The following is a 19,982-nucleotide window of genomic DNA, read 5'->3' as shown; positions in this document are numbered from 1 at the left end:
GTCACACCACAGCAAGTTTTTCTGGAATCCTGCTCCTTATTCTTAAGGGCCATGAGGACAGAAGAAATTGTCTGAAGGTACTCAGAGATTCCATATCAAATACTACACGAGAGATGAGATTTGGATCTCATGTTTGTAGCTCAAACCCATCACTAACATTACAAAAACAAACCCATTAAAACTTCTGCCTTAAAAGAGGCAGCAGAAGTTATCTGTTTCAAGAACACATAACACATTTTAGATTTTGATCCAGATTTTTAATAAATTGTGCCAGTAGAAGCTTTCAAAGGCAATGATATATCAATAAATAACAGTTAAATTGAGTTCCTGAGAAAGAACCTACCACATGAAAGAATGTCAGATAGATGTAAATAACAAAAAATGGCATTACTATATAAAAAAGCAGTAATACTGAATCTTACATGAACTGTCACAACACAAGCACTGCATACCTCAGAACATTCCTTTCATACAAATGTAAACAAATACACAATCATTTTTGTTTAGTTCAGGCTGATGAATTCATATGTTGTTGCTTAGATATCTAAACAATGGATAGGATAGGATATGCTAAAACATTAAGGAATAATATGTGGAATAATATACGGAAAAAATAATGAAGCTCCAGATTTAAAAATAAAATAAAGCAAAAACACATTAAAGGAGTGTTTTCCTCAAATGTTATTAGGTCAATCGCTTTAAACAGGACTGTTACACTAATCTGAATTAAGGATTTTTGTGTGTGTTTACTTATTTAGTTATATATAATATATATGCAAATATGTATGGCTTAATTATCTTTAGTATTCTGATATCACTTTGAATAATTCTCACTTATACATACAAGAAAAATGCGTATTTTAACATAGTTAAAAACTGATATTTCAAAGTATGCCTATAATTTGACAGAAATGAAGGCCTATTGTGCTCCATCACAGCAACATTTTAACCTCTAGACAACAGGACAGAATGACCTATCAACAATGCCAACATTTTCAGATGTCAGTGGCTAAAATACTAGGGTCCTTAATGGACACGCAGCCAGTTACATGTAGGGACGTGATGTCTGGAAAAGCCACATACTTCCAGGTTCCGCAGATGTCCGTGGAGCTGCGCACGCCCAACGTGGCACTTGGGATCTGGACGCACTGTGGGAGCACACAGCATCAGACATCCTGGTTTGCATCTGTGAGCGCTGGTGCTCTGCACCGCTGCTGGAACTGAACCACAACCACCTGCCTGGACCAGCCCCATCCAGGCAGCTGCCACAAACTAGCTTTGTTGTCATGGTCTTGCTGCTGAACCTTGGTGGGGAAACGTGTGCCGATGACGTGAGCTTACTAAAACAATCTATCACATCAGACCACAAAATCTCTATTCAGGTACAACCTTTGCAATCCGTTTTACAAAATTAATATTGGATACAATCACAAGAGGAAACCACCCACACAATACATAATCAACACACGGTTTAAAATGGTCTAATTTTAGACCCTTAGAAAAATGGATCCACAGGACCTGCCTGTGAATGGCAAGAAAAGGCCATTTCAAATAGAAAAACACTGCTCATGCAACATTCTTCACACACTAGACAATGAAATCACACCCAAATTGTCACTTGCTCACACTTTCTATTACACTCCAATAAGCAGAAGGAAATAAAGCAGCTTTAAGGTTATGTCACAATTTTGAAATGTGGAAAATACATATAATAAACAAAATCACCATGTGAATACAATGGCATCAGTAAATTTAGAAAATTAGAGAGCAGTTTTCTTTTTTCATTTTTCTTTTTTTTTTCTTTCTTTCTTACATTATTGCACAGAGACCTTTCATCACATGTTCTTCAGCTTTATGCATCTTCCTAAATGTGAAATAAGTGCTATGGATAAAATAAAAATGTAGAAAAGAAGAACAGCAGCATGATTTGTCAAAGTTAATCCCTATAATTTAGTAGGAAAAAAACCCTGCTATAAACAAAATATAAGTGCTCTTTATTCATTTAAAAAATAACGCTGACAGTTGCAGAAGTCTGTAAATGTTAATCTGAGTAGGGGGATGCTGACCTCAAATAAAAATAGGCCTAGAAATTATAGACTGCTGGCCTTGCAGATTTTGGTGAAGACCAGGATTTCAAGTGTAATTATCAACAAAGTTATTTACAGTAGAACTGACCTGAACTTTCAAGATTGCCATTTTTAGGACCTGGCCCTGCAAGCATCTGACTCCCCAAGATGTCTCCAGCCTCAGCTGAAGGTACACCTGAATAACTGCTGCAGGATCAGATCCTAAAGGATCAGCTAAAGGCCCTATTGGATTTGAGATTAGTCTCATCTGCAGTAATCTATACAATAATTTACACATATACAGGCTGACAAGCTCCAGTCTGATCCACCACACCTTTGTCTTCTACGTCAGATTTCTCAGACTGGCCAACTTCCATTCCAGAAGGTTTGGGATACCTGAACGGATACCCGTTGTCATCAAAGAATCTTCGGAAAGTAAACTCGTAAAAAGCATGTTCTGTGTGTTTGCTATTGGAAGAGGCCAGTGGATCCCACGTCCTGGTGCTGTCACCGCTAGCATCATTCCAAGGACTTTCTTCTTCAACCGGATCAAAATTTGAAGTGTCCATTGGATGGCTGATTTTTGGAACATAGGGAGCTGGCTGCCTACGGATATCGGTAGAGAAGTCCATAGAGTGAAAGAAAGAATGGGCTTTAATATCATCTGCTCCATTTCTTCCAAGCCTGTCTTCAGCAGCACAGCAGAGCTTTGTGATGAGATCAGTTGCCTCAGGGCTTAGCTTGATCTGTGAGGGAATGTGCAGTGTGCTTTCCCAATTTATCACCTACAGGTAAGAAAGGTATTAAGCAACTTGTAATCCTGTAAACAGAACCCTTGCAATGGCCAACACTAACTGTGCAGAAGTATACACATAATGAGTCCACTCATAGCCTGCACATTTCAGAGGTCCAAGAACCCAGTTATTAGATTGCATTGCTTGTTAATAATTATTTTAATGGATCAAAAAACACTGTTGGCCAGCAGACAAAAGAAGTAATTGCATTTTTTAGAAAGGCAGATTCCTTCTTGAATGCTCCCATAGTCAGATTTGAGAACATAGTCAGTATACACATGATTTTGTGGAATTACTTCAAGGAATTACTCCACTTTTTCTCCAAAATGTAAACTAGGAAAAGGGGTCACAAGACAGATCCTTTCTAATGAAGAACTACCCACTGCTCGACTTTGAAACGCACTGCCAACTGCAATTATCACTGGCATATCAGCTTACTGATAGGCACTCTAAGGAATTTAAATGGATGAACTCGTGCGTAAGAAATCAGAACTCTGCTGAGAAGACTCATAAAACCAATACCTATCTATGCAGTTGGAAGAGTAAGTTCTGGTCTGATATTCAGTGTCTTTGTTGACTGGGAAAGGATATGTGCTTGCATGGAACTATTTAAAGACAGGCTTTTTAAATTACTCCTTTCTCTAGTGAAACAAAGGGGAATAGGTCTGTGCATGGAGAAGGGAAGGGAAAAGGTTAAAATTTTGCTACCAGAGATTAGGACTTTGCTTCAACTTACCTTCAGTTGGGTTTCTGTGGGTGTAGGAGCCAGAAAAGGAGGCTGTCCCACTAACATCTCAAAGAGGATCACACCAACACTCCACCAGTCACAGAGCTGAGTGTATCCTGAAAGGCAAGCCAAAGGTTGACCTCCACAAGCCAAGGAGAATGTGTATAAAGCTACTTGCAATTAAGTATTAAAACATACAGCACAGATTTCTGCCTTTTCTCAGACTTCGTATTTGTGACTTCTGCTTGCTGACCCAAATTTTCTGCTGCCACTAAAGATCTAATCCTGTTGTCTGTGAACCTTTCTGAATAAATTTCATTCTGAACACAAACTGAGTCATGAAACCATATAATTAGAAAGAATGAAGGAGTTTTTTTTTGTGCCCTGTCCCACACCTACACAGCACAAACTGGATCTCAAAGAATAACAAAAAATGTTTAGCGACCCCCGTAGGGTTCAGTGGAGGTGATACCACAAGTTTTAAAAGCTGCTGAAAGACACGGTCTGGCTCTAGAGACAGAAGAGATCCACAGATGACTTTCTGAGCAAGTTCCAAGCAGATGAACAACTTCAATCACTTAACTGCTGTAACAAGACAAATAAGGTATATGTTTGAGATCTCCAAAAGGGAATGGAGGATTTAAACACTGATTTCAATGGAGACTTGTGTCATCAGATGATGTAGGGTCCAGTGTGAAATCTCTCAATTAGAGAAAGATCAGGCTTAGGATTTAGCTTGCAGACAACTTTGAACACCTAAATCTCCTTACTACAGTGACCATGTCAGTTCTGCACAGATAGTCACAAAGTACTGTCTAAATTCCTTGACCGAAGCTTTTAAATGCAGGGTCTCCAGCGTAAATTGTGGAAAACTTTTTGCTGGGTTCCCCAGTTCTGGCTGGGAATCTGGAGGACATGTTTCCACAGTGATGCAGAACCATCAGCTGGCTGGCTACTCACTGGGCCATGTAAACTTGACAGCGGTCAGTTGTACTCCATGAATACAGATAATCTGCTATACACTTGAAAAATACCACTGCTAACGTTATCCAACACATTTATTAGCAGTCTCGCTTAAAGGCCTCAGAGTGGGGATATACAAACACACACGAAGTATGACCACCACCACTGTCAGTAAGGTGATGCTGAACACTGGGAGCATGGAGAGTTCTCCTTAATCTGACCTAAGTGTTTGTGGCCTTCAGAATGACAACCTTCCAAAGCAGCAAGCTTATTTAAGGAAAAAAAAAAAGTATTTCAAAGCATCAGCGTTCACTTAAACAGGAAAAAAATAAAGGTTTATCTACCTTTACGAAGCAGGACTTCAGGAGCGATGTAATTTGGGGTTCCAACTAATGAGTGGGCTAGACATCTCTGATGCTGCTTCTTAGCTCTTTGTTCCAATGTCTTCAGCCTATCTCCACATCTACAATTGGACACATCATCCCAAAGATCACTGGGCTCCATGCTGTCTTGTCTGATATGGCTCCCTTTCAAATGCAAGAGAAAGTTTACATTCACGATCATAAAACATGCACACGAAGAGAAAAATAGTTACCTACATCTAGTGCCATCTTCTACTTTCGCTAAAGAACAGCATTGAAATGTTAAACCCAAGGTATTTCCTTCTGCCTTCCTCTTCACAATGGGTTTTCCATACAAAATGTCCAACAAAATGTCTTTGTCTCTGCACAAGGAAGTATGCTTCCATATGGTGGATACAGAACAATGGAGTATATTTAGGTTAGCTGTATGAATTTTTTGTGACCTTTTTGCCAACAGACACCAATACTCCTCAACAGCACACACAGGACATGTGTGGACTACTTCAAATCTGTAATTAAATCATTTCACCACAAAAGAATAAACTGAAAAACTGCTGCTGCTACAGTGAACAGCCACTTTACTGACAGAGTTTTGAACAATACTGGAAACAAAAGGACTGGAAACAAACTAATTGCATAAATCAGAGAGAGACAGACATGTAATACTGCCATTGACTGTTTGTCCATGTTTACACCACCTCAGTTTCCTCAGCTGGTGTTTCTGCCAAAAGGTAGGTGCTTGTTTCAAAATAAACAATGTAATACCATTCCCAATAAAGTCTAAAAACATTACCTTTCTGATAGTATTTTGAATTGTGAGTCCACCTGAATCCAGTGCACAGTCCAAAGTCAGTCAGTTTGATATGCCCATCAAGGTCTATCAGAATGTTGTCTGGCTTTATGTCTCGATGAATAAATCCCATTTTGTGCACACTCTCTATAGCCAAAGTGAGCTCTGCAATATAAAATCTAGCCAAACGCTCTGGGAAGACCTCCATCCTAATCAGTAGACTCATCATATCCCCACCAGGGATGTAGTCCATCACAAAGTACAAGTTGTCTTTATCTTGGAAGGAATAATAGAGTTTAACCACCCACTCATTGTCTGCCTCAGCAAGTATGTCCCTCTCTGCTTTGACATGAGCCACCTGGTTCCGGTTTAGCACATCTTTCTTTCGCAGAGTCTTCATGGCATACAGGGCATGGGTGTCCACTTTGCAGGCCAGGCATACTTCTCCAAATGCACCAATACCCAGAGTCTTGATTTTCACAAACATAGATTTGTCCATTTTGGCCCTTTTAAGTCTGTTGTAGTTGGACTCCTTCTGGTAGAGAATTTTCCTCATTTGTTCCTGTTCTGCTTCACAAAGGCCAGCCTTTACAAAGAAAAGGAAACCACAAGAGCAAGTACTGTTATATCCATAGCAAGAGAACAATAAATGAGCATTCCCAAAACACATTTCTCAGAAAAATTAACCAAGAACCAGAAAAGATGCATTCATGAGAGACATACTCTCTTGTGAGTATTTCTGAGAAACCAGCAAATTCACTGTACCTTAACTTGTTACCTGAATTTGCCATATCTGAGATTGGTCTGCCTGTCTCATTTGGCTGAACAAAAACACATGGGGCAATGTTGTCAGAGAGGGGAATATAACATAACAAACCTGACCATGCAATTTGGTTTACACCTTTCAAATGTGCACTTTCTCACTGCACTCTATGGTATGTATGCACACTGCAGTACAGCTTAATTTAAACTGAAACTTAAACCTAGATGCAGCAGTTCACTTTGTTCATGAATGGTTCTCCAGGGCAACTCACATTAACAGTTCCTACCTTGGGTGCCGTTTGCCTGTTGGTTTTTGTGTTGAAATTAATAAGCTGGTTTTGACCTACACATTCCCAATTACCTTGGAGCCTACTTTATAAACTGTTTTTCTTCCTCTGCCATATACAGCCTCCACTCTCAAGGTTTGTAGATCTCTTGAGCATCTGTTCTCTAAACTTCTCTTTCCCTCCAGAATATGTGCATCTAATCCTCAGGTCTGGCATTTGCTTAGCCACTGCAGCCCAGACCCTAGTGCTATTTTCCCCCTAAATGTATTCTTTTCCCTCTGTATCTAAGTTGTAAAAGTGCTTACTTGTCCACCTCCTGTCCCAAGGGAGCCTTTCCCCAGCCTTCAAGACAGAGCCTGTACACTGAAACTTTGGTTGTCCCACACTGTCCCTCTCCTGAGAGCCACTGGTGGCCTCCACCAGCAGAAGCCCCTGGGCTGATCCCCAGGATCCTCTGACAACTCATCCACTGCCACATGCCCCTTTCTTCCCGCATACCCCAGTTCCAAAATCCTGAAGTAACTGGCATCAACTGAATCACTTCTGAGAAAAAGATTCATGCCTGGTGAGAAGGGGCACTGGGGAGGGGAGACGAAGGTGAAGCTGACTGATTAGCAGGCTAGACACCCAAGCATACGCCCACAGGGCTGCTGCTTAGGTTGATTTAATTTCACATCTGTAGTCTAGGTATCTAAACATGAATGTGGGCAGCCAGACTGTGCAATGAGATCCCCACAGTATAAAAATTAAATCTGTCTGAATAAAGGATGGAGGAGGTCTGCAGAAACTTGCAGAACAGGTAGGACGAATTTTCAAACTGAAGGGAACAGCCAAATTAAAACCAGGAATACTGTTTTTAAAATGAAAGGTAAGACCATCAATCCATAATAAAGGAAGTGTTTATTTTTTAAGGTAAAATAATTACTGTGTTGTGTTCTTGGTTAATTCTAGAATAATGCAATATTCAGACAACCAAAATCTCCTGTGTGTATATTTTTAGTCAGTGAAGAGGTTGCTAGGGGAAGGAGTTGTTTTTGTTTATAGCTGAATTATCTCTGAATGAGGGAAAGCTGAAGAGTCATAAGAACTAACGCAATTAGCTGCTGTTTTGCTTCTCTAGAGATCATTCCCTATCTCAGTCTCAGGAAAATACTCACTAAATCCATGCAACACAACACAATCTGTACTTGCAGTGAGGACAAACTATTAACTGTCACTAAACTGCTGACCTTTCAAGAGATTTTAGAAACATCTTCTTTTAATTTTAACCTCAACAAACAAACCATTGAGTTTTCTGGAGCAATGTGAGCATCAAATGAATTGACTCTGGAAACTGACTGTGCTAGGGAAGATTGGATAGTTAATTATTATCTTATGCATTAATAATAGATTTCCTTAGAGCTTATCCTTAAATGCAAAAGTAAACTAGTCATATTCTAGTCATGCCTGGGAAAAAAAACCCCTCTTCCTCTGCCATATTTAAAAATTAAAACCAAAACTGCCAGAGCAACCATCAAAACTTGGCAGCTTTGTTTTAAGCAGCATTATCAGAGAATAAGCTTAGATTTGAGAGCTACAATTAGGCATGAAAGAAGCTCTATCACACAAAGTGCACCTCCCTGAAACCTGCCTCTACAACAAGTTCCAGCAACGGTCCTAAAATCAGTTCAAGCTGGTCAAGATAGGATTACTTGTATGATATTATTACTTACATGTGTTCAACAGACAACTTCCAGTCAAGTATTACACACTCATCTGAAAATATGGCACAGTTAATATATTGCCAAGTTGAACAATGGCTTTGGTGAATGAGCCCATGGAAGAGGGAGGAAAGAGTTTTGCAAGAGCTGCCAAAGTATTGCCAGAGTTATCTCAGCCTCAAGCCTGCCTTCTGAGTTCTTACCTATGCAATCCTAATACTTTCCTGCTATGGGAGTTTTTCTTTATTTTCCTTTTCTCGTATGAAGATATATCATTTCACATCTCAGGTTTTTCAAAGAGCCTTCCATACCTGCATCCACACTTCTAAGTGGTGGTATAGGGAGGTGTCTGATACCTACTACTTCCACTGGAGACTGCCTCTTAACTTTTTTGATGGATTAAAAATAGTAATAATCAATTCGACCCACTAGTTTTTATTATAACAAAACAAGGAGAATTACTTTTGCCATTTCTTGCTCCAATTGCAATCTTCTGTTAATTTTCTGCTGGTAGGTCTTTATGACATTTTCTACATGTTGCTCCATGTAGAACTTGAAGGCAAAAGGTGAGTAGCTCTTTATTCGGGATTCTCGCTTTTCCTCATCTTTGCCATTTTTTCGCACAGGCACCGGAGATGTCTGAATCTGCTTTTTATCCTTGCTTGGTTTTTCAGCTTTAGTGTTCTTGCTACTTTTATCATTTCGCTCACTGTTCTCTTCAGCCTTATTGCACGTTGAACTGGGGACTACACGGAGTGTCTGCTCCACACCCATGCATAAGCAGTTGATATCAAACTGCTCAGAGGTACCAGGAAGTAACAAATGCTTGGGATACGGTGGTGGTGGACACCGCAGTTCCTGGTTACCATAATCCACATCTAGTTGATAGGCATTAGCTGCCCCAACAGGTGGCACGTGCTGCTCAATGATCTCCAAGCCATCCACAGCCGGTGCCTGCGCAGGTAACCAGCCAGGATGGGAAGGTCCCACTGCAGTCTGAGGCTCAGGTCTCAACACTCGCATGCTCTTCACTGGCTGGAGAATATGAGCAGATGTGACTGCTGTGATTGTATTAGGAGACGTAATTGAAGGATCAGGTTTTCCTGGAGGAACCTGTCTTATAGACACTGTCACTTGTGGCTGTTGCTGGTGGTTGTTAAAGGAGTTTGTTCTGCTTGGCACTGTGGCATCAGGTCTGAAGGATACGTGTTGCCGTGGAGATGTTTCTATTCCTGGATTTTGTAAAGAATCTCGGCGTGACGGCGTTGCTGCCTGCCACTGCTGAACTTGAGGATTATTCATGTCATATAGGTCCATGTTTAGGCTATTTCTAGATGGAGTTAATAGATTTTGTGGTGGACTGTCTGAAAAATCATTAGCAAAGGCTGGACCTCTGGGTATCACATGCATTTGATGAGAAGAAGGACTCGTCTGTTTGTGATGAGAATGTGATATATACAGGCTTGCCGGTGCCTGCTGAAATGCATGACCAGTATTATTCTGAACAACTGCCCCTTTATTTGGGAGATTGGCATATCCTCCCTCCTGCTGCATCTTGTTTTGGAAGGATGGACTCCGCTGAACACCATACCCCATAGGCTCCCCCTGCACCATCATGTGCTGCCTACTGTAATGTTGGCTGTTGGAGCCATGGGATGCCTGCAGCTGCAAGGCCTGACTGCTGTGATTAGCCACTGGATAATTAATCACAGAAGACTCAATATTTGTAGGGTATGCTTTCTGCTGATGGCTAGTCGGTGTGCTGTGAGTGCCTACTCCAGAGGGTCGTTGTACAGGAGCATTCATAGCTGAAGACTGCGAAGCAGAGATTAAATAGTCCATGTATGGCCTTGGAACTTCAGTAAGCATATTTGCACCTTCTGCTCCAAAGCCTGTCCCTTCATAGGCTGCATTACTGATCTGATGGTAGGATGGAAAAGATTCATTGGATCCTTCAAAGCTTGGCCTGCGGGTTACATTATTTGGCACAATACCCTTTCCTTTATAAAAAGAACACAGAAGAATGTTAGGAAACAATTCAGGTGAATGAAACTCTTTGTATTTTATTACTCATCCATCTATACATACAGACATACACACGCATACTACATAGGGGCTATGTGTTATAAAAACAACTTTCAAAATCTAAATTAAGTACTCTGAACATTTAAAGTTATAGGTGCCAAGTACTCCTACTGATAACGAGCTACTGGCCCACAACACTGCTCATGCCAGGAATCATCAGGGAGTCCTATCAAATCATGAAAATAGAAGCACAAATTCCCTAACTATGAACTCATCAGATTACACTACAGCCTGGTTTTTAAAGCTAGACCAGTATTATCGCTTATTACTCACAGACAGAAGGAAGCTACAGAGCAGGGGGTTAAGTACAGCACCAACAGGAGGACAAAAGCTCCCAGAAGGACTGTCAATACAACTTAAAGTCAACATTGCTGTAAGCTACTAGGTCATCACATAGTCCACATCTTCTGTATGGTGAGCCCACTGCTCACACGAGGGATCTGTTTACATCTCTCTGTTCCATCTTTCTCCTCAAAAATCCTTCTTTCCCTCTCCTTCACGTAAACAAAGGCATCAAACAGTTTGTCCTGTATCATTTCCAATGTGTTGGACACAGAATATCCCCTCATATTACTCATGTTCCATCTGTTTGGAAGGAAAATCTTTCAGGGTGTCAACATATTAATTTTAGCTCGAAGAATGTGCAGAGACAAGATAGCAGCATGCCTACAATGGAAGTGTTAATGGCACTTTTCATCAGTTCTTTGATCTGAGGACAAATTGCAGGTATACAAAGCACTGGCTGTGCTAAAAAGACAAGGGGATACACTGTACTGTTGTGATTTTTTTGTTTCCCTTCTGATACTTTAGCTTTCAAAAATCACAGGATTTGGCCCATTTATGCCCAAACAATTTCCTTTTAAAATCTTGACTTCGCAAGGCCCATAAGAATAGTCATGCTGAACTAACAGGCTTTAGCATTGGATTGCAAGCTTTTTTGCATTACAGTGTGTCCAAGCTGGGCCAGATATAGCACCCCTGAGCACAGCTGCTGACTCTTCACCTTGACACACATGCCCTGCTGCATAGACACACAAGAACGTGCACATTATTAAGACAGGTTTATGCCCCCTCTCTGCACACTGGAGAGGCTGCCCCCATACTAAATGACACCTTCATAAACAGTGCAATGTTTTGAAATGGAATCAGGTTGGACAAATTATCAGAGTTCTTTAAAGTGAAATCTATAATCGGCAGCTCTTTCTCCTGTGATAACAAAAGGCCAGGCTTACCGAGGCTGTATTTAAAACAACAGCCCCTGACAGCTCATCTGTTGGGACACAGTGAGAGGTACTGATGAGGCTGTGGCCTCCTAAGAAGTGTGTACTCTGGCCTGGAAGTGGGAGGCAGCCATAAGACCCATTTGTAATCTCTGTCAGTAGGATTCATGCTGAGCCTCAGAGGCAAACTGAATTTGCTTTCCCCTATCAGAGGCCATGAGGGAAAGTAGCAGCAATAATTGTCCTTCTTTGGGGACACATAATTCAGCTGTGCAAAGAATCTTGATGTCAAGAGAGATATGATGTCCACCTCCTAGATTTGTATACCAGTAAGTCTGTTCTGGTCTGATAGATGAGTATTTGGATTTGTAAAGACACCAAACGCGGTAGCTGCAGATGATTTTTTTTTTCCACATACTTCTATCCAACATGGATAGGAATGGTCTATTTCCATACACCAGTAAATGGAATTCAAAACTAGAAGATTTAAATTCTCAAACTGCAAATAAAAAATTGCTCAGTAGCATCACATGCTTCCTAAGAACCAGAGGAGACATATGCTATCCTAGCACAAACAACACCATATCAAACACATCAGTATGATTTTGTGGCACTTTAGGCAGGCAAACATCAATTGCATGATATTTAAGTTTTGTATTCTGTGTATCCTAAAAGGAAAGGTGTATCTTCATCTGGAAAGCTTAAATATTCAAAACAGCTGCACGCATTGCAACGATAAGAAAGCAAAACTAGATGCAAACGAAAGACAACTGAGCAATTAAAATGTTAGCCTAGAAAGGTTTTTCAACCCTTTCATGGGAAATGTATGCTCTTTAGGACTGGGTGTGTTCTTTCAGTTTAAGGAAAAAAGCCTTTATAATATAAAGCAAAATACAGTTTAGTAATTCCATCAAAGTTATTTGGAATTTTGTTTAAGGCCCAGCTGAGGTCAGATTTGAGCATGTATTAGGACAGAGCTCTCCAAATAACAAATTGGCCAGTACTACTTTGTCATGTAGGCATTCTGCAGGCTAACACTCAGAAATGTTTTCTTAGAGGTTTCCAGAATTTCCCCAAATAATAAAACAGGAAGTCTAAAACTGATAGAAAGGGCAGCTGATCTGCTCCTTATACAGCCAGAACTGTCACCCTTTTCCACCACATCTGAAGCTTCATTTCTGAGAGTGACCACCTGAAAAACGAGATTCTTCCCTGCATATGGCTACCCTCAGGGTCCCCCAAGGAAAGAAGTGGCTTTAATGAAGATCCCCCTCCTGTCTGGGATTTCTCTTTGTAAACCGAATGGGATTTCTCTTCCTCAGCTTTTCTCATCTTTGGACATGCCTCTCAATCAGCTACACCAAACTGAACACTTTTCCCAACAAAGATCTTCAATTTGACCAAGAGGCAGAGGATGGGTGTCTGTCTGCTTGGCCAATTTTTGAAACTGAAAGAAGTCACAAAGTCTATCCAAACCAGACCAAAGACATTCTGCAGGGCAGTTAAGTGCTAATATCTGAATGAAATTAACTCTTGCAAGGCCTTTTGTCAGCTATGGTCTGATGTTGGCTGATGAGGCATATGCAGGACCCAAACGCTCCAATTTGCTAATTTACATAAAACAGCATAAGCCAGCAGGGATGAGTGGAAAAGCTTCTGCCATCTTGGCCCTCACTGTTTTTGCTGTGTACTTAAAAGGATGTTAACATGAACGGAATTCCTGGGAAGTGAGCTATTTCACAACTCCATAGAAATTACCTACAAGCACAAGCTTTTACCTCGCAGTAAACTTGAGACGACTGAGCTGACTAGCACCAAAGGATAAACAGATTTCGGTTTAAGAAGGACTATAAATGTGTACGTAGACAACTCTTTCGAAGCAGGTGAGCTGTATTCATGTTACAGACCAGCTCACCTTGCAGGGCCATATTCAGTTTACTGTCTCCTACAAGACTATATGCAACACTGTCAATCCACTACTTCTCCCCAGCGACAACCCTACTTTAAAAACTAGCTTATTGCAGGAAAGAAGAATACAAATTTAAAAAAAAAAGTTCACGCTTACCTGGTGAGGTTTGCTTAATTACACGTACTATCTGTTCATTTCTAGGATCCAAGTAGCTCATCTTACTGATATACTCCAGAGCTGCTTCAATACTTCTGCTGCCCGTCTGCTTCAGTGCTCGGACAGCCATCTCCTGTATAAAGCAAACAAGAATTGAATCACACCGAGACAAAACCCAAGCATTGTACTGCAAGCTAGTAAGCAGTGTTTTTACATTTATAGAAACATTTTAAACATCACATCACAGTTGTCTGAAACTAAATGGACTCGTATTTTGAAAACATCTGCATGCCTTACACAACTCAAAAAGTAAAAGAAGAAAATAACAAAACACACAACCTTCCCAGAGTCTGGCAATTAAAGAAGCATCAAATTGAAATGCGTGCTTTAAGATTCCTTAAAATAATTTTTGAATCAGGTCTGGTAAAGGCAGCATAGTTTGACACTGGATGAAATGAAATGAAATATTTAGCTTTTGGTATTTGAGAGCATGTCTCTTAGTCACACCTGAACACAGTAAAAGCTTTATCCTTTCACAGATGCCATAAGAAGCTAATTAATTAGGTGAGGGCTGATTTCTGCTCACTAGAGTCAATGGGGAAGAAAAACTGCTGTTTTCAGTACAGCTGGGACATCATTCACTATTTGTTTGGAAAATGACTAGGCATACCAAACTGAACGTCCCATTGTTAGTCTTTTCAGCTGTACTTTATTGGGCACATGTCCATCACTGAGCAGTTAATGTGAGTGCCAGACACACAACATGAAAACTAAAACTGCGGCCAATATGAATGGTCTAGTTAAACTACTCTAACACAATTACTCTAGTAACCCCTGTTCTGCAGCCAGCAAGTCACAGCCCCCTGCAGTTTGTTTGTACTTTTACTTATAGCACAGGTATAAAGAACACCTTTCAACAATGACTAGCACTGCATGACTGCAAAACAAAATTCACAAATCCTCATGAGGCTTCATGGTCTTTTCTAAAATGATGGAGAAACTGAAATCCAGAGCTTTAATGCTGAATTGAATTGAATTCAGTGAATTGAACTCACTGAACTTCAACCATCAGAAACTTAGATACCTGGTCAAAAGCAGTTGCTGAGAACCTTTCTATAATCACCTTCAAAAGGCAATTCATAAATAGATATAACAGGAGATAAACTGACCTTTAATGATAGGTGATTAGAGGACTAACTTGAACTAGACTCCCAGCTCTTAGATGGCTGAAGCTGTATGAAACGAATTCCGCCCCAAGGAGTTGCCGGCAAACATCAGTATCCTATTATCTTGCCACTTTACTGCTATTTTTAGGGGAATTCTGTCATTGCAACCTGCCCACTGAGCACTGAATCAGATGGAGTTTGTGCCTCCTTGGCCTGGCTGATTGATTGCAGATGTGAAGGCTGGGTTGGTACAGGCACACGGCCCTCCCACGGGTCAGCTCTGTGCACTGGCTGGCAGTCAGGTAGTCCCAGCTGGAGCAAAGAGCAGCTCCACTTGACTGAACTGCGAGTACATGTAACATACTTGCTAATTGTTTACTTAGCAAGGGAAGATCATCTCAGATGACACTAATTCACACTTAGCACAGAGCCACACGCTGGCAACTTGGCATTTTGCTTCACTTAGCTCGTTACCCTCCTACTCCCCCCAAAATGGCAGCATTTTCTCCATTACTCAGAGGTTCTGCCTGGGGAACAGCTATAGCAAGCTGAATATTTTTCATATAATTTATGATTCATAATTCATAGAAAGGCAGTAGTTGGTTTCACATTTCCTATAGCTGAAATACTTCACTGGCATCAGCACATTACTAAGGACAATTTTAAATCAACGAAAACTATTATGTATAAAGGAAAGAATCTCCCACAATGTTTTTTCCTCTCTTTCTTTCTTTTTCTTCTTGTGGATACATTTCTAAAGTTTTAGCAAATTTGCATCCTTGTGCTCAGCATTCTCATCACTCAGGGACTCTGGGCTTTACAGCCCTGTTCCACAGGGCTGCTAACACACTCTGATCCTGCGATTCTGTGATTTACAGCAGTTGGATCTAGCTTTAGTTCACAAGTCTTACAGTTTCCTAAACCAAATGTGCTCCATACACACATTTGTGCTGGCTTGGATATTGGGGTTTTTTGGTGTTGCCTGCAATGGAGTACCAAGAAAATAAATGCTTGGTAAGCAATTATCTTAATGATTAATAAACCAGCCCATATAATCCATTTCTCCCTCTCTTAGCTGTGTTGGCTGTATACAATTCAAAGGAGCTAAAATAGGATAATTTTTTATCACCAGCAAGGTGATATCACCTCTGAAAGCAATGCTCTTCCTACCCATACTGTGGCAGGACTTTCTCCCCTATTGCCATTGCCTAGGTGTGAAAAGCACAGTAAAAATTACAATGGTATTCTTGAAGCCATTGGATGTTTTACCTTCAGCACATATATTAGGGGATTCATATTTAAGCTTCAGCGGGAATAATGTGAGGAGACAAGCACAATAGATCTCTCTGTGCACTGCTGGATAACCTAAGAGGCCAGCAAGAGCTTGGGACCAGCAGGTGTGTCCCTGGCAATCCTGCCCTCGCACTGCAGCCCCATGCTCCAGATCACTGCTTCTCATCTTTCATGAGGTCAGCTCCCATCCTCCCAAGGGTTTCCTCATTACATACCCTGTTTGCTTAGAACTTACATTACTGCTGGAAAAATGAAGTAAGCTTTTTTGTGGCTGAAAAGAACACCTGTGATTCTCCTGTACACCATCCTGTAGCTTTGGCCCTTTCCTCTGTAGCTCTCATGAGACACAAAATAGCCCCAGTTTCTGATACTGGTTCACAAAAACCTCACATCATCTCCAAGCAAATGGAGAGTGACCAACAAAAAAACGCCCCAAACATTCCACATAAAAAAGGAAAAGGTTTTTCCTCAGAGGCAGATCACATATAATTCTCCACCCAGGGGACAAATCCCTCTGGGGGCACATGATACTCCAGAAGAGTGGAGAGCAACAAGAAGCTCGAGCTGACCTTTGTCCTCCTCAGCATTGTTTATCCCATCGCCACTGTCCATGCCTACAGCTCTCTTCTCTCTGGTAGCCGCCTGAAAAGGGCTCCCTTACTTCCAGCACCTTTTCATTAGGGACGGAGGACACGCTAATGTGTGGCTGGGGCTCACAGAGGATGCGCTCTGCCCGAGGTGGCTGCTGGCTTTCAGGGCATGGTGGCTCTCTCCTTCCAATATGCAATGCAGCAATGACCTCTGTTGAGTAAGGCAGCAGGGCTGGGATGAGACAGTGAAAGGCTGGCCTCCAGGAGCCTGCTGAAGGGGAAGCTGGCTCCCCACTGGCAGCAGAGGCCAGAGCCTGAGCTGCATCTGCCAGAAATCAATATAAGGACTGTTTTGAAAAAGGGCAGAAGATGGATTAAGCAGTGTCAGTAATTACACTGGTTTGAGAGCAGAGGCTTAAGTGAGATGGAGGGTGTTTGTGAGAAGCAGTAGAATGGTCATGAAGGAGAGAAATCAATGACAAAATATTGCAAACTGATACGGTAGACAGTAGAAGGGCTGAGGAAATAAGAGGGCAGACACCGAGGGAGGATAAGAGTGCACAGCTACACTGACACAGATAGAGCCGTCTTGATTTTATGCCACTCTAAGGTAAGTATATCTTAGAAAGAGAAGGGGGAAAAAAACAGACCAGAAATGAGACAGGAAAAAAAAAAATCCACTTGGAGCTGTAGCCAAAACGCTCAAGTAGGCACAGGATCAAATCCAGCTCCTACTGAGGTCAACAAAGATTTCCATTAACTGCAGGGTACACTGCATCAGGCCCTTTGCTTCAGATCGTTTCCTTTTCACCAGGCCAAATGCTGTCAGCTACAGCAGGGGTTGAGAAACCCGGCTGCTGACTGTGTTCTGCTGCCCCACAGCCAGCTGTCAGGCTCCAAGGAGAAACACAAGCCACTGGCAGTGCGCTCATAAACCACAAAGGAACAGAGTGGTCCCGGCCCAAACTCATTCTTTGTGTTCTGTGTATTCCCTTTGGAGGATTCAAACATCTCTCCGTGCACGGCTTCTATCCATCTTTTGCTTCCAGACATCACTAATTATTGGTGAAAAAATAAACCAGAAAAAGTAAAGCTGAAAAGCTACAAGGGAAAAATGTGAATTTACAATTAATTTTATTAACTCTGTAATTAATGTTACAGCTGCAATATTAAAACAAGGTTTCAGTGGTCAGCTATGGTTCTGCAGAGATATAATGGAAAACCTAAACCACAAAGGAGATTGAGGAAACTCTGCAGGATCCCAAATGTGTGGATTCATGGAGAAAAATGAGGAGGGTGGAGTTTCCCAACTCATTCCTACAATGGTCTACCTAAACTGCATGGTCCACATGCTCTCTGTTACTTCCCCAGTCTCACGATGGTAGATGGCAGCTTTCCAACAGATTGCAAGATTTTGCTAAAAGGAAGGCCACCTTTGAGCTCAGATGCTCAAGAGGGAAAATCCTTGTTTGATGGTAAACAGATATCTGGATGTGTGCATATAAAGACTTCATCTCACTCTGTGCTCTGTAGGCAATGCAAAAGGCTTTCCCCATTTTACCCTCCCGCCTGGCTGCACTCCACCAGCATTGGCAGAGGTTTGCGTTCTTGCTGTACTACAGGGTTGTCCAGCAACATTTTTCATTCAGAAAGGTCCTTGTTGCCAAGATGTATTTATCATCCAAGCGAAGATTGCACAAGAGGTTACAATAAGTAAGACTTTTTCCCAAGAACATTGTGTCTGAAGGAGACAATAGGTCCTCCAAGATTTGGCAAGGGTAATTAATTGCTAACAACGACAAAAATTAATTACTTGCTTTCCATTCACAAAGAAGGATGGGAGACAGATGCAGGAAACAGATACAGGTTCCCTACAGAAGGGAAAAAACTAAAGCTCATGCCAAAAGAGATGATCCAGCATTGATTATGAGCCTTTCTGCAACAGCCCAACATTGTAGGATTTTTCATTCATGATTTTAAACATTCAAACCCCAAGAAGTTCAGGAAATGATGTACAATATACTCCAACAGAGCTGCTGCAGCCCCACAGAACAGATAAACTGCTGGGGCACTTCATCCGATTTTGTACTCTACTTTTGTTTTGCCTGTTTTCAGGCTGCTAACACCAGGGGCTAAATTTTGCACACACAGTCCCATGCCTACTATAACCTTGATTACAATATTCTAGCCACATAATTAAGAAACTATCCCGAGTATCATTAGTGCTTTTCAGCTTTAGTGTACCAAAAAAAGCAGGAGGAAATTAGTGCTGGCAGGAACCTACTGAGTGACCATTTGTTTGCTGCAGTATCACTTGAAACATTCATAAACCATTCAAATGGAGAACAGAACAGAAACTAATGGAGATCTACCCCATGGCTAGTTAGAGGTTTTCTGCCCCCCAGTGCTCCTGTTACAAACTCCTCCAAAGCTATACTGCTTTGGCAGTGACAAACTTCCGTCTTACTTTCATCCTAAATTATGCAGGGTCAGTTTATTCCCTCCGCCTTTAGTTTTGATTGTCTTTTAACTTCATCCTAAGGAATGATTAGGGGACCCCTGGTGGTCTAGTGGTTAGGATGCGGCGCTCTCACTGCCGCGGCCCGGGTTCAATTCCCAGTCAAGGGAAAATCCCCCGGGCAGATGGAGCTCGTCAGCCCTGTAAGGCCATCCATCTAAGAGAAGGTCACTCGAAACAAACCTACGTCCTGAGGACCTCACTGCCACTGTCCAAGCTCGCTCGGCCCCGGCAGATGAACCTCAGGATTAAAGGGTGGGCTCAGTTCAGCGCACACTGTGTCTCACCTAAAAAAATCCACTGCGCAGGCTCGAAGGGTAAAGACCTTTCCCAAATCTTCATTCGCGAAGACTGGCCATACATACATATACATACAAGGAATGATTACAGCTTGGCCTCCTGGGTGAACAAACCACATTCTTTTAGTTTTCGCTTGCAAAACAGGATCTTCATTCTCTTTACAGCTGTAGTAGCCCATCTCTTTATCAAGAAAGATCAGATTGGGACATGATTTTGATAAGAGCTGCACACACCATTTTTGATGACATGCAAAGAGTGGTAGAAAAGTTATCCTTGTGGTAAAGTCACTCCTTT

At 41.5% G+C, this 19,982-nt stretch overlaps 1 protein-coding gene across 1 annotated transcript in view; it reads right to left on the bottom strand.

Moving 5' to 3' along the window:
- Nucleotides 1-235: 235 nt before the first annotated feature.
- The window catches only part of LATS2 (large tumor suppressor kinase 2), a 50,870-nt gene continuing 31,123 nt past the window's right edge, over nt 236-19,982 (bottom strand). The window contains exons 3-8 of the mRNA XM_027743387.2: nt 13,822-13,954; nt 8,914-10,451; nt 5,706-6,288; nt 4,895-5,077; nt 3,597-3,703; nt 236-2,851 (exon numbers count right to left, since the gene is read on the bottom strand). Coding sequence (XP_027599188.1) covers nt 2,357-2,851; nt 3,597-3,703; nt 4,895-5,077; nt 5,706-6,288; nt 8,914-10,451; nt 13,822-13,954 — 3,039 coding nt within the window. The 3' untranslated portion in view covers nt 236-2,356. The remainder of the gene's footprint in view (nt 2,852-3,596; nt 3,704-4,894; nt 5,078-5,705; nt 6,289-8,913; nt 10,452-13,821; nt 13,955-19,982) is intronic.

The sequence above is a fragment of the Pipra filicauda genome, unplaced genomic scaffold (assembly GCF_003945595.2).
Source record: "Pipra filicauda isolate LSUMZ 115617 unplaced genomic scaffold, ASM394559v2 scaffold142_size1944046_pilon, whole genome shotgun sequence".
Taxonomy (NCBI): Eukaryota; Metazoa; Chordata; class Aves; order Passeriformes; family Pipridae; genus Pipra; species Pipra filicauda.
This window is presented reverse-complemented; position numbering and strand designations above follow the sequence as displayed.